Here is a 15,265-nt window from a genome sequence, read left to right as displayed (position 1 = left end):
CACACACACACACACACACACACACACACACACACACACACACACACACACACACACACACACATTGTGCATGTACACACAAGTTCTCAAAAGATAATTACCCAATATCATGAACAGCATGCCCTGCTCGATAGTAACTACGCATATTGGTGCTACGATAATTTTTTTTCCCCTTCTTTGTCTTTGTACTATCTGATTTTGGGCCAAAATACCTTAAACTGGAACTTTGAGGCAGGCAGCCCTGTGTATATTAGTTTACTTGTAGGGTGCATTGAGTGTACAGCTTGGTATTATGACTTGAATATAAACGTGTTGTTTGTGTCAAAATCATATGTGTTTGTGCTGTGTTGAGTAAATGTGTGTCCATGTGACTGTGTTTAGTGCATAATGAGTTCTGGGCTAAGTTGCCTCACATGGATAAGCTGTATTGTGTTGAGTACTCCAACCAGCTGTTAAAATCCCGCTGAAACCGGTACTTAAGTAAGCGACCAAGCCCTGATCTGACCTCCTGCATGAAGGTAATAAATCAGTGTCAGTCGAGCTTTCCTGCGCTCAACCACTAGTCTATGGCAATAACGATGACTGCCTCCTTGCCTCTGTAACTTGATTCCGGTATTTTTAATAACACTTTCCATCATTATCTCTCCATCTGATAATCCTGGAAGCTCAACCAACATTGCATTTAAAGATCATATCAGACTGAAGAGCTAGAACTCAGATGGCCGCTGGATCGGAAAAAAGTAAAGTAAAGATCACATCAGACCAACAAGATGATCCCCCTTTTTTCCCTGAAATCCTACCTATTTATGCATTTTATGTAAACATATTTTTTTGTCTTGACACTGCAATGGACTGGTATTTTGTACGAGTTCAATTTTCAAAGGAATTAATTTCTCACTGTATAGAACATTATGGTGTGTGGTTGGCGGGTACTCTTGTCAATGGATTATTGGTTTCCTCTTTTTTCCTATATCACACATCTATCATCCATATCTCTCCCCTTTTTTTTGTGTTGGTTACTCTCGTGTAACACTTCTAATCTTCAGCATTTACATGACCTAATTGTATTGCAAGTGCAAGAAAACATTTGCTAAAACAAATTTAAAAAGGAGCATCATGGTTTCACACTTGTCAGCATTTATCTCTCAGTGCGTAGATTCAATGGAAGTGCTTGTGTCCACAGGAAGAAGTATATTGTTCGGATCCAAGAGTCACCACAGTTCGACTACAAGATGTACCTGTGGCCGTTTGCCATTGTGGTGGCTGTCTGCTTCCTCATGGTCATGATTTTCCTGGTCAGTGAAAGGTTGCTCTTATTACTTGATAGGGCTTTTGAACTTATACACTTATTTTATTCTTCTTCTCCCAATCCCTGTATATTTATTCCCTATTTCTCTCTGTCATTCCTGGTTTAAGCCTTCTCTTGACTTCACATTTGCCTTTTTTACTTCCACTTGTATTAATTTTTTAAAATTGTATTAAATCCACACTTGTTATGCTGGGAGCCTAATAGAATACTTATTCGACCCTCTGAACCTCTTGATGTTTCTTCAGAAAAAGCAACATTCTGTATACTGTCTCTTTAACTTTTTCCTCTTTGAATGAAACGGGATGTTGTTTTTGTCATTGATAAACAATTCATAGGACTGCAATATGCTCATTTGCAAATTTGTTTTTCTGTATGTAGATGGGAGTTTGTGATTCCATTGCTTTTGCCTTGTTCCCTGCACTTATTGACATGAAAATTAGTCATTTACTTCATATGTACCTTTATTTGGATTTCTCTTGAATTTGCCGAATTGGAGGGAGAGATTTAGAGTCACATGTTAAAGTATGCTGGAAGCAGAAAATTCTCTGCGACTGGGCAGTGGAAACAGTTCAGCAAGGAATGGTTCAGACCACAAAGTTCTTTGTTCTGCTTGGTTGTTAAATTTATGGCCCCTTTGTCTTTAAATCGGCAGATTTTTCTTTCTTCTATGTGTAGATCGTCAAGTTTGTACGTGAACACACTAAACGTAGGCTCAACCGGTTGTCGTCGAAACATCTGAAAAAGATTCCTGTTCGCAAGTACAAGAAAGGTAAAGATTGAAGTTGTTTTATATATTATTTCTTATGCCACTTTGCTATGGGTAGGGTACTGCATAATTAAACTGGGGTGAATTTTAGTATTTGTGAGGCAGCGTGGTGGGATCAGGCTCTCGTCAATTTTGGGGGATGTTGAGTTATTGGTATCATCTTAAAGCTTGTTCATTTGTCTTTATTAGGATGAAAAAAGTATCCATTTATCTTGAATACAAGTCGAGATATTTGCAAGAGAAGGAGGTGAGGGTCACCTGTTTTCCGAGGTAAAATTTGTGAGAAAATGGCCGCCAAAGATTAGTTATTTCCTTTGCCTAAGAGTCCGTGGTAACTAAAAGTTGACATTTTTTGTGCGTTGAATCAACGTTTTTCAGAAAATGTACACAGAAATGAGTTCTTTAATGGGCATTAAAGGTGTTGAGTGAAAAAACAAAAATTTGACAAAAATTCACAAACCAGCGGAAAAATACAAATTTCTTCACTTCGATTAGTTTGACGAGAGCCTGATTTGATTCCACCACGCTGCCTCACATAAAAAAAAAAAGGCCTAGGTAGTTGATAAGCTCAGGCCCACAATAATGTCAATGGATTATTGCTTCTCTCTTTTTATGATCATTTATGAAAATTGTCCTCATCCCAGATTGACTGGTTTCCAGAAGTAAAGACTTAAAAACAGTAGTCCATAGAAAAAATTCCCCCCCCAACACCTTTCAGAGATTCAAATCTCCCATTGTTAGTTCTGTAAACATTTATAGACTTGTGTTTTTCTGTACCTCAGGAGACTACTACGACACCTGTGCTATCTGCCTTGATGAGTATGAGGATGGGGAGAAAATTCGAGTTTTGCCGTGCGACCATGGTAAGTGTAACAACTGTGTTGTGTTGTCCTTGAAACTGCCCTAAGAATCAATAGTGCTACATTTTTCTCTAAGAGACAGTCAGTTGTATAGTCCTTCAAGGCCATGTTAAGTGTAATATAGTCTAGCACGCAAACAGCAACCAGATTTTCAGGTTCTGAATTTTTTTCTTACATATGTATATTCTCTGTATTTAAGACGTATACATAGCAAAATTGGTTCATGACGAAAAGAATTCTATATCCCACCGATTTTGCTATGTGAGTGCTATTCTGAAGTTGTGCTGTGTTGTGCTTTTTTAAACTCATTGAGGATGGGTATTCCAGAGATGCCAACCAGTACGATTTTACGTATTTTAGTACGATTTTTGGCCGAAAATACGCGAATAAGACTTTTCATGAAAAAATACGCATCCTGGAATGCGAAAAATACGAGATTCAGCTTGGTCGAGTAAACCTAATTATCTCAAGTCCCATCTTTTGTCGAAATAGTTTCAGTATCGCGGAACTGAAATATTTGAAAACCAAGTCCGATAAGGTCAGTAAGTTCATTTTTGCCGGTCGCGATTGTGATATTATATTCGTTCAGCTTTTCACCGTCGAGAGTATGTTTCAACTTTCACGCGAAGAGGCGGCTATGGCGGAAGTGTATGTGACACCGAGGCTCGATAGGGAAAATCAAGTTCAAGATCTACTTTCGCTTTCGTTACCACCGAGAAGTTTGCCAGCGGTAGTCTGATAACGGAATATTTGTGACAATGCAGGTTGTGCAAAGTAAAAGCTGTGTTGCCGCGCAAATAAAATTTATTCAACACTCGGACTCGTCTCTGTGCTGTCACTTGTGGGAAAAAAAGAAAAGAAAATACAAGTGTCGTCCGATTTTTAGATTGTCTGGTTTGCCATTGTGACCGGTCAGTGACCCTACGCGCATTCGCATCTTAAATAAATGCGGCATCGTGTGAGCGAAGACCGTCTTTGGTGGGGGTAACGGCCTTGCGAAGTATAGGACTACGGAATAGAGGAGGGGATTATTGATTTTTTAAAAAAGATACACTTGGGGGGAAGGGGGGTGATGGCAACACCAGAGAACAAAAACCTGGAAGCAAATTTCAGAATTTTGATTATAGCTCTCTGCAAAGCGCGAGTTGGTGCAGGCCGTGTGGGGAATCGGGGATCCTTCATACTTTGCAAGTCTGTGTTATTAAAATAAAGTGTTCGCGTTTCATTGGATGGGTAATAGATCTAGAATCTAGTAAATTATACATACCAACAGTGTATGTTGTAGCTTTCTGTTCAAGACTGGCAGATTTTCAGTGTCACTGCATCTTGCCCTCCCACAGTTGTTACAACTCTCACACTGCGTGGGTCTACTTGAGCCATTCAAGTTATTGCTCTTCTCTGAGTTTGAGCGTGGGTGGTTGGCGGGTGCTCTGGTGTGGTTGCTTCTTCTTTCCTATCAAACATCTATCGTCTTTATCTCCCCTTCTTCTTTTTTATGTTTGTTACTCTCTTGTGACACCTCTAATCTTCTGGCGCAGTTGCGAGCGCCGTAAAACCTCTACTAAAACTGAGTTTGAGCAATAATTTTAGTATGTCAGTTCATAATATGAATTATGATACCCAGACTGGTTCTTGATTATCGAAATTCTTGTTCTAGGCCCTTCTGAACGCTCAAAGCAGGATTAAATTTTTTATATAATAATGAGAGGAAAATATTTTAAAAGACTGAAATACTTAAGTCAAACAAGACAATGCAACAACATTTATTTTGAACCCCCCGGGGCAGTGCGACTGACTGAAGTGTCTTTAGGCCATTCCCAAAGGGGGATATTTCTCGTTCAAGCATAGTAGAATTGTAAATGGGCTGACTCATGTCACATTCATAACTGTGCCTGATCTACAACAGGGAACTGCTGCTTTTTCTTTCCTCATCCTTACTATTATCATTTTCCTCTACTTCTTTTGTATGTTTGTCACTCCCTTGTGACCTGCCATGCTATTTTGGGGTGCCTTGATAGTCGAAGCAGACCTTGTGCTGTTGAAGCTAGAGAGGTGAGCACAGTAAGTCTTGATTCCCTGTAAAGACTTCTCTGTTGACACCCACCCCTTAGCGCTCATATGACCTTATGCAGTTGCGAGCGCCGTAAAACCCTCTACTATTTAGAAAAAAATTATTATTTTGATGAAATGTGCAAATCTGTGTTTGTGAATTTTGTGTGGTGGTTCGAAATGTGCTGCAACATTGCTTTTGATCAAACAAATGTGTCTGCAACACACTTAAAGAGTTAAACTGCCCTATTTGTTAAGATTCAACTGTGCTGAATTGTTCTCTAAGAGATATTCAATTGTGTTATATAGTCCTACAAGACACTGCCAGTTGTTGTGTGGTGTCCTCCTAGTCCAGGTCTGTTGTACATTATTGTCCTGTTAGAGAAGTCAGTTGTATTAACCTATTTCATCGAGTTAGTTTGTAGTCCTCTATTGCCTTGCCAATATAAAGAAAATATGACAGTTCAGTCATTCAGTCTGGGAATGACATGTTGCACTAGCTACCAGTGATGTCAAGTTTTGAGTGTTCGTGTTATCTGTGCTGGACTGTGCCTAGATATAAACATACGTATGTAAATACAATGTACATACAAAGAATATTTCTGTCAAAGTCACCAAATACACAATATCAGACCAATACAAACAATTTTAGAAGCACGCCATTGCTAGTCGCCACTAAGATAAGATAATACTTGACTGTCTCAGAGGGAAATTTTTCTTGACTGTACAGGACTTTAAATACACATGCAGGCATACATGTGCAATGCCCGGTTGAGAGAAAACACAAAGGTTAACCAACTATGCATTTTCTACATTACGCTTTTGTGTTATCCCAGTGTACCACACCAAGTGCATTGACCCGTGGCTGACCAAGAACAAGAAGACGTGCCCGGTGTGTAAACGCCGAGTCATCCCTGGTCGTGACGCTGACTCCGAAGACTCTGACTCTGACTCTGATGGAGGTTCTCGAGCGGAGAGCACTCCTCTTCTCCGTGGTGGGCCCAGTTCGAATCCTGCTCGGTCTGCCTATGGAGGGGCTACTAGTGCCCCTGGAGGTAGGTTATTGGAGGGTGGGCAGATATTTGAGTGTCACGGGGAGAAGGGGGGGGGGGGATTGATAATGTGGTAGGAAAACAGGAGGATAGGTTGTAGAGGGGGGAGGTTGATTAAGGGGAAGGAGATTGAGAGGGTGTGTTGGGGAGAGATTAACAGGGCGACTCCTGAGAATTGCCCGAGAATTAAAAAAGAATATGCCGAGACCTGGGAATTCCCCCGGGTCTATGAGGAAATCTGTATACTGTTCCAGGAAAGACCCGGGAAAATGCACAAAGTTCTGGAATATTTGAAAAGCGAATCCGTTAAGGTCAGTAAGTTCATTTTCGCCGGTTGCGATTGTGATATTTGTTCAGCTTTTCCCGCGTTTTACGCGAAAAGGCGGCTATGGCGGCAGGCCAAAATGTATGTGTGACACGAAGTTCGATAAGGAAATCAAGATCTACTTTCACTTCCGTTACACCACCCAGAAATTTGCCGGTGATAGTCTGGATAACTCCACGTTTGTGACATTCAGGTTGTGCAGTATAAATGCTGTGTCGCCACGCAAATAAATCAGTATTCGTCACTGTGCTGTCACTTGTAAAAAAGAAGAACAGAAAATACAAGCATCATCTGCTTTTTAGATTGTCGTGCTCGCCATCAGTGAACCTGCGTGCGTTCACATCATGAAATATGGCATCATGTTAGTACCTGCAGTTGTTGTTGGGGTCACCAAAGTTCATTCGAATCCTGAGCGTTGCCAAGTATAGGACTCCGGAATGGGGGAGGGCACTATTGATCTTTTACAAAGATACATGGGGGGGGGGGCTTGAAGGCAACAGCTGATGACAAAAACTTTGAAGCAAATTTCTGAATTTTGATTAGAACTCTTTGCAAAGCGCGTGTCGGTACAGGCAGTGTGTGGAATTGAGATCGATCATACCGTTTAAGTCTTGTTTTTGAACTAAAGTGTTCGCATTTCACTTGTAACTATATTGTAGCTTTCTGTTCAAGATTGGCAGATTTTCAGTGTCACTGCATCTTGCCCTCTCTCAGTTCTCACACTGAATAGGTCTACTTAGTCATTCAAGTTATTACTCTACTTTGAGCAATAATTTTTGTCTTTCATGTTCATAATATGAATCCTGACACCTAGACTGTTTCTTGACAGTGGATATTTTTATTCTAGGCCATTCTGCAGGCTCAAAGCAAGATTCTATTTTTATATAATTCATATACACAATATGATAAGAGGAACATATAACAGACTGAAATACCTACGTCACACATGACCCCAATGCAACACTGACATGTTGACTGGATATATTGTATGTACGTAAGTGTGTATATGTATATATACAATACATGGAACACGCGCTTTCATTGTTATATAACATACTCCTGGAAAATTGAGAAGCCGGTTAGCAGTCACCCTGGATTAATTATAAGATATGAGACTGAGAGGATGTGTTTTTGAGGTGGAAACTAATGCTGACTTAGAGAGGGGAGGGCTAGGTGTACAGTGGAACTTTTTTGAAAACTCGGATGAAACGAAAGGAGTGGGATTCCCCGATTTTTTAAAATTCATAAAAGACAATAAAAAATAACTCGGATTCAACAAACACATAAGTAAGCAAGCAGGGTGAACTGTTCTGTGTGACCAATCAGCAGCCACCTTTCATACCAACATGCGTGTTGTTATCACGCACCCATGTCTCAGCACGTGCTGGGCTCAAACGGGCAGCCAGCGTACATGTGACTGCGTGTGGGTGTGTCTGGGGGAGGGGGTACAAATGGTCTGGGCGTTAAATGTCAGTAGAGATACAAACGCGCCGCATTTTTTTCCCCCCCCCCGGCTACTAATCAATATTACAATGATAAGCTAATCATGACATAGATTTATTCTACGTAATGAATTGCATGCTGGATTGTGGATCACAAACGTTACTTGCTCTGGGCCTGTAATTACAAAAACCTCATATTTGCCCATTGCCATAAATGAAACCTCGGATTCAACGAAGTTGAAGGCCAGGCCAGACGACGTAGTTGAATCCGGTTTCCACTGTTTACAGTAAGCAGGGAAAGCAAAGTGTATACAGTACTAGATAATGTTGCCTGAGTCTCTCAGCCTCTGTTCTTCTTCCTCTCTTGCCCCTCCAGCATCTGCAGAGGTCCACGAGGAAACTGAGACTCCCCAGGCCACGGGCGGTGTTGGCATCTCGGACATTGCCACAACTGTGACAGCGGAGGTAAAAGAGGAGACCCGGGGGCCCTCACGTTCTGAAAGACGTCGCCGACGACACGACCGGGAGCGCAGGCAGGACAGAGAGCAGAGACAGGAGTTGGCCAGTGGGCAGGTGGACCAGGGAGAGGAAGATGGCGGGGCTGTAGGGGGCGCTGCTGCCTTAGGCCTGGCGGAAAATGTGGCTCGCGAGCTGCAGAGGGAGGAGACGAGAGAGGAGCGCCGGGAGAGGAAGAGGAAGAAGAAGGAGGCCAAGAGGAAGAGGAGAGCGGACAATGCCCCAAGGGTAAGTGAGGTGGCGGACGGGGACCGCCAGACTCTGCTGGATGATGATACAGACGAGTTTGTCAGCGCTCACTCCAGCTTCAGAGAGGTCGATCAGGGCTCTGACGATCTGCAGAAAGCAGAGTTGGAGAGACAGAGGGAGATTGAGAGAGAGAGGGAGGAGGAGAGACAGAGGGAACTAGAGAGGGAGAGGGAGGGGTACATCAATCCAAGCTATTCTGAGAGTCAGGAGGTGACTGTAGCGGGATCAGGCAAGAGGGAACTGAATGAGGTGGTGTAGTCCTAGAGAAAGCTCTAGAAAGGGGAGGAGGGGGAGGGGCAGACAATATGATAGAGGAATTAAAGTTGAAAAAAGATGATGACCACAATAGAAATATGATTATTTACTTTTTTTAGATGGATAAAAGTTTAAAACACTTTACTTTGACCATTGTTTGGTGTGACAGCGTTGAGAGTAAACTGGAATCGGTGCATATGCTTAAAGCCGTAATTCAAGCTTGTGACTTTTACATTTTTCTTTATGGTCTTTAGTCAGATGTACAGTATCTGCATGAATTTTTAATTCTTACAACTTGTCCTGATTTGTAAATGCCTCAATGATTATAGTACTGGTTCTTCTAATTTCTATCCAGGAATAGTGTCACTAATTTGAGTCACTTTCCTTGTCGTGTCTTCGTTCTTTGCAAGACTCCAGTTTTGTTGGGCATCAGTGTGATGAAGCCTCTCTTATTGTGTAACACTATCAGTGTTTCGAATAATTGTATTTTTAATCATCTCCAATGTTTGAAAATTTTCTTTTTCATGAAAGCATAAAATTTTTGAAAGACTTTAGTCTCCTGTTGTAATTAATTTTGATGTTGATGCTTTGGGGTCCCCTTGCCACATTGTGAGTGTTAAGATGGGCTCATCTTTTGTAAGAGCATAGATACAGATTGTTGTCCAGGAGGCTTGGCTGTGCTTTATGCAGGTTATGAAGGACAGCAGAGTGAGAGTAGAGGTAGATGGCATTCGACTTGATGCTGATTTTTATCTTCTGATCATGTCTGTATAACACCCCTCCCCCCCTTCCCACATCTAGTGTTAACAATTTGATTCTGTCCAACTAGCAAGACTGTTCCTAGAGCTTTAAAGTGTATTGATCGTTCAGATTGGGATCACATAGCCATGCATGCTCTGGATGTGGTATCTGACCTTCTCATGTTTACTGTCATATTTAAGATGACCATCCATTTCCTGCATTGATGAAGTTTCTTTTTTCTCTTTGTAATTTGATGAGATGAGATGATTTATTTTTTTTATGACAGGTATGGTTGTCAAAATTTCCTTTTTTGTGTCCATTGTCATGTGGCTCTTTTTTTGTCAAGTTGTCTTGGCATTTTAAGCAAACCTCTGTGCCATGGAGTGCCATCTGTGAAAGTTTCAGTGTTCCCAGTCATAGCATGTTCATCTTTTTCGATTTTGATATATGTTTATTTGAACCGATATGAGTACTCAGGATTGGTGTCTGATAGTTCTCTATGGCTCATTGTCTATGGTATTTAAGTGTATGACTGCATCTGGCCCCTTTCCACTGGGTGGTGTAAAGAAGTTTGAATGTAGCATTCCACCAGTCTGTGAGCAGTGCAGTTAAGTTTGACTGTATCATTCCTCATCATATCTGTGGGTGATGTTGTCAGCTCTAACTGTATCACTCTACATAAGTGTACGGATGGTAGAATTAAGGTTGACTGTATCACTCTACACCTATGTATATGGATAGTATAGTTCGGTTTGATTGTATCATTCAGCATTATGTGTACAGATGGTGTGGTTAGCTTTGACTCTATTGTTCAACATTATGTCTTTGAATGATGCAGTTGGATTTGACTGTATCATTCCACATGCACAACATTTTCATGTCTTTATTGATTCTTACCTTTGTGCTTTCATAAGACGTGCTGTGCCTGGTGTGTGTAAGATGCTGCTGTGTGTATATGATGTGTGCATGTGCATGTACAGAAATTGATAACTGTTAACAGTCTTTTTCATGATATAGTCACTCTGATTGTTTCCTGTCTTTGTAAAGGAACTGAATTATTCTGTATGTTGACATTGAACAACTGATTTTTAACCTTCTATTGAGTCCGTATTCTTTTAAAGACTGGTTTCATCAGAGTACTTGTAGCCACTTATTTTTCCAACAAATTTTTAACCACTGATTTCGTCCATGTGCTTTGAGCGTCTGGTTTCCTTTGCATACTTTAAAAAACTGATTTCATGTGCTTGTTTTGCCTACTAGTTTTGTGTATGTGCTTTTAAACAACTGAGAACATGTACTGTATTCTTGATTGTTGTTGCAAGGTGGTTGTTGCCATCCACTGTAGGCTGTCTTGATCTGATAAAGGCACTAGTAGTAGTGTCAGATCACATGAAATCTTTGTTCGCCTCGCTATAAATCAGACGGGAGAAAAATCTTACCCATTATTTACTCCACCCTCTGCACAATATGTTGTAATGTAATCTGAGGTGCACTGAGGTGTCACGAGATGTTGAGGGCATTTTTTCAAGTAGGTTTTGAACTAGAATAAGGGCATTGGTTGCAGCCACTGCTCACTCAATATATTGTCCAAGGCCATTGTGTAAATTTTGACCGTCCAAATTCTGGTTTAACTTAGCCAAAATTCAACTTTCTGGCTACAATAAAAAGCGATATTTTCTTTGCGAGGACTTTGTCGCTGTCTGTGATCAGTCCTGCTTTTACTGACCCAGAATTACCATCTGCGATGTAGCAGTAATGTGCTTCGCTATTGAATGCTGGGGACCCAAGTTTGATTTCCGAGAAGGGATGAATTTTAATGGAGTATCGCTGTCTTTCTGTTGGGATGTTGTATCCTTGTCTGCCTGAGTTGCCCCTGACAGGCAGGGTTGGAAGCCAGCCTTCTAAATGATCTTAATTGCATTGATGGGAGAGTAAAAACATGTGTGGGTGGTTGGCGGGTGCTGTGGTGTGGTTTGCTCCTTCTTTTCTATCAAACATCTATCGTCCTTATCTTCCTTTCTTTTTTATGTTTGTTACTCTCTTGTAACACCTCTAATCTTCTAGTGCTCATATGACCTTCTGCAGTTGCGAGTGCCGTAAAACCTTCACTAAAACTAAACTAAGAACATGTGCATAAAACATATTTCTTAAAAGACTGATGCAGAATATGTAGCGGTATTGGAATTGAGAGGAATGCTTTTAGTTTCTACAGAATGATGCCATTTGAACTTTCATTATATGTGATGCGACCTGTTGGATTGAAGGGTTTTGATTTCTTGCTAAAACTGGGTGTTTAGAAGTGACTGAGTGCTATTTATAGAACAGTGGCTGCAACTAGTGACTGATCAGTGTTTTTAGTCAAGCTCTATGTACATATGTTTATAAGCTTTTCAAGACTTACTTTCTTTTGCTTTTTACCTGTTTCTTTGCATAATTGGAAGACATATGTAATATATAATGTATTGGAAAAGAAAAACATGTGTACAGTTAGTAATAAAATTATATATAATATCTATATGTGTGCGTGCCTGCCTGATATATAAGGCACCGTAAGACACATTTTGTTCGAACTGAGATACAAGGCAATAAAGGTCAAAAATACACTTTTTAAGAAAATTGAGTTCCTTTAAAAAATGATAGTTTTACCATTTATCTATCAATATTTACAAGGCTTTGTCCATGATTTGCGCAGAAAAATGTAATCTGAAGATGCTTTTGTCCCAAGCCATCTTGCATAATAACAAAGATGTGTTGGAATGTTTGCTGTGAAAGCTAACATCAGCAGAAGGTTTCTACAACTCATTAATAAAAACAAACCCCATCGCATTGCACACCAATGTTGTGAACTTGTGAACTTTTTCGATCTGATAAGTGCGCAAGATTGTAGCAAGACAGTAAAGGATAACAGGCTTTGTGCATTTGTGCCCTATTCCACTGGCATATCAAAAATTAGGTCAGCTAGTGCGCTTTCGTGTGCCGTGCAGTGCGTACGAAATACACTGACTCATTAAATGGAAGCTCTGTGCATACACCTCCTCCCACACTTTGTGAGCAAAGCAAAGTCATTTTGCTTGAGTTTCTAGTTCTATTTGACCGTGAATTTGCATTAAGAGCATTTTAGTAGCTCTTTGAAACTGTTCAATTGTCTTTAACTACTTTTTTAAGTTGTCATTTGAAAAGTAACAGCATGGTCAAGGGTTTTGGAGGCAAACAGTTCGGCTGGCAGATTGATGGCTGTTTATTTGGAGTAGAATTCAATCCAGGTCTAAGAAAAACTTTAATGCCATTTTTCTCAAAATTTTGTTTCCACACCATACCCAACCAAATGAACCAGCTCTCATAAAGTGCTAAAGCTGTCTTAAAAGTTTTAACAGCAAGTTTTTCAGAACGAATTTTGTACCAGAAAATGCAGTAAAATGCACTTCCTTGAAATATGTCGCACAGTACCTGTCACCAGGCACACACACATAATATTGTTGGGTGTCGGGCACGGATAACTCAAACGCATCATGAACACAGTGTGTTTGATTCATCCATAATTTGGGTAAACTGTGCCGTAAACAATTAGAGACATCAGTCGGGGAATGGCCAATTGTACGAGCTGGCCGTGATTTCGAGTTTTCCGTGTTCATGATATTTGTGCCAGACTGTGTACTTGTGCATATCATTGATGTCTCATGCAATCTACATAAGACTTGTATATGGCAATGGCAATGTAGTTTCGTTTAAGTTTTAATAAGTACTGCAAACACCACTTTCAGGGCTTTGGCTGCTAAAATTGCAAATTTATGACATGCTGAAACTTTAGGAAAAAAAAATTGACCATAACATATTGTTGAGAGTAAATAATGTGTATTTGACCACATTTGTATGTTTATTTATTCTACGGCACTTTGAAAATTGAATTTTTTGTTTAATTATGTAATATACTCGAAAAATAAATAAATAGATTCTTTGAGCATGGGGTCATTTTTTTATGCAATATATGCGATTTTGTTAATCTCGCTTTCAAAGTGCCCAATTAAAGTGACCTCTATCAAGTTGTGTTAATGCTTTTTTTTTTTAAAGAAGGCAAAATAAAATTTGTAGTTTCTGGTACCTAGTTATAGCTCAAAGTTAAGTCCGTTTCAGATTTCCCTTCTATGGAAAGACATGTACTTTGGCCAACTGAGAAAGCTGTGGTTTGTCCTTTCAACCGTAGTCTTGAGTTTGACTGATACACCTGTTCAACCTTCCTTCTTTCATTGATGGTGGCGAGAAATATGTGACAATTGTGTGGGGAAGAAAGAGTTTTTGAAGTCATTTTTGTTATTCATTTTTCATTTGTTTATAATCTCAATTAAACAATTAAAAATGAAAATTTCTTGTTATGCAGACTGCTTGAGACATTGACGTATATATGTTTGAACCTCGTTTCATAGATCAGTGTACACATTATGATGTCTCAGGATATTTTCTTTTTCTTTTCCATGATTTAATGTCAAGTGTATGTGTTCCTTGACGGCTAACAGACTCATGTTTGGACAAAGGCCTACCCTGGTGCACTGGTGGGTAACTGCATATATATTATGTGTCATTGTCTAGGGTGCACTGTCAGGGTTCACTGTTAGATATACATGAATGTGCCAATGTATGAGTCAAGGCACTTGAATGTGTGTGTGTGTGCATTGTGCGTGCATTTGATTATACAGTGAATGTATACAATGAATGTCGTTGGCATGATGAGAGAGGCTCGGTGATTACTTGTTGTTTGTACATTGTATCTCTCCAATAAACCAATACTCACCTCCTGTGTCTCTCACGATTGTTCTCTCTATGGCTGCTTCTTCTTTCCTATCAAACGTCTATCGTCCTTATCTCCCCTGCTTCTTTATTATGTTTGTTACTCTCTTGTAACACCTCTATTCTTCTGGCGCTCATATGACTTTATGCACCTCTACTAAAACAAACAATCTCTATGGCAAAGGCAAATGGGTGGTTGGCGGGTGCTGTCATGTGGTTTGTTACTTCTTTCCAACCAAACATTTATCATCCTTTATCTCTTCTTCTGTACTTCGTATGTTAACTCTCTAGTGTGTGGGTGATTGGCAGGTGCTCTGGTGTGGTGTTCTTCTTCCTTCCTATCAAACATCTATCGTCCTTATCTCTTCCTCTTTTCTTTGTTTGTTACTGTTGAGTAACACCTCTTTTTAAAATTTCAGATGAAAGAAGAAAATCACTGAAAAAAAAATGTGAATACGGTAATGAAGTTATGCCCCCCAAACAGCCCATCTTTCAAGTGTTTTTGAATTATCAGAATGCTAACGGCAGGGTGTCCAGCAAAGTCGTAAAGTCGTAAAAAAAAGTCGTAAATTCAGCGCCCAGGTCGTAAATGGTAGTAAATTTGCCTTGAAGGTAGTACAAATTTGGTAAACGGTCGTAAATTGGTCTGCATACTGAGTGATGAAGCCAGCAAGACTTTTCAGTGAACCCTAGCCGCGGTACATGACTCCTTTTGCCGGTCGCGATTGTGATATAATATTCGTTCACCCTTCCCCGTCCGAGAGTACGTTTCACGCGAAAAGCCGGCTATTGCGGCAGGTGGAAGTGTAAGTGTATCATGTATGTGACACCGAGGCTCGATCGGGAAAATCAAGATCTACTATCGCTTTCGTTACCACCCTGAAATTTGGCGAAGATAAACTGATAACGCAACATTGGT

At 40.2% G+C, this 15,265-nt stretch overlaps 1 protein-coding gene across 2 annotated transcripts in view; it reads left to right on the top strand.

Moving 5' to 3' along the window:
- LOC101855280 (E3 ubiquitin-protein ligase RNF13) overlaps nucleotides 1-8,885 on the top strand; it is a 28,224-nt gene extending 19,339 nt beyond the window's left edge. For both annotated transcript variants that reach the window (XM_005105261.3, XM_005105262.3), the window contains exons 7-11: nucleotides 1,184-1,295; nucleotides 1,985-2,078; nucleotides 2,858-2,938; nucleotides 5,821-6,039; nucleotides 8,180-8,885. In XM_005105261.3, the coding sequence (XP_005105318.1) occupies nucleotides 1,184-1,295; nucleotides 1,985-2,078; nucleotides 2,858-2,938; nucleotides 5,821-6,039; nucleotides 8,180-8,826 (1,153 nt within the window). In that variant the 3' untranslated portion in view covers nucleotides 8,827-8,885. The remainder of the gene's footprint in view (nucleotides 1-1,183; nucleotides 1,296-1,984; nucleotides 2,079-2,857; nucleotides 2,939-5,820; nucleotides 6,040-8,179) is intronic.
- The last annotated feature ends 6,380 nt before the right edge of the window (nucleotides 8,886-15,265 follow it).

Source organism: Aplysia californica, unplaced genomic scaffold, assembly GCF_000002075.1.
Source record: "Aplysia californica isolate F4 #8 unplaced genomic scaffold, AplCal3.0 scaffold00461, whole genome shotgun sequence".
NCBI classification, from domain to species: domain Eukaryota; kingdom Metazoa; phylum Mollusca; class Gastropoda; order Aplysiida; family Aplysiidae; genus Aplysia; species Aplysia californica.
The sequence above is the reverse complement of the archived record's forward strand: the minus strand, read 5'-3'. Positions and strand labels throughout refer to the sequence as shown.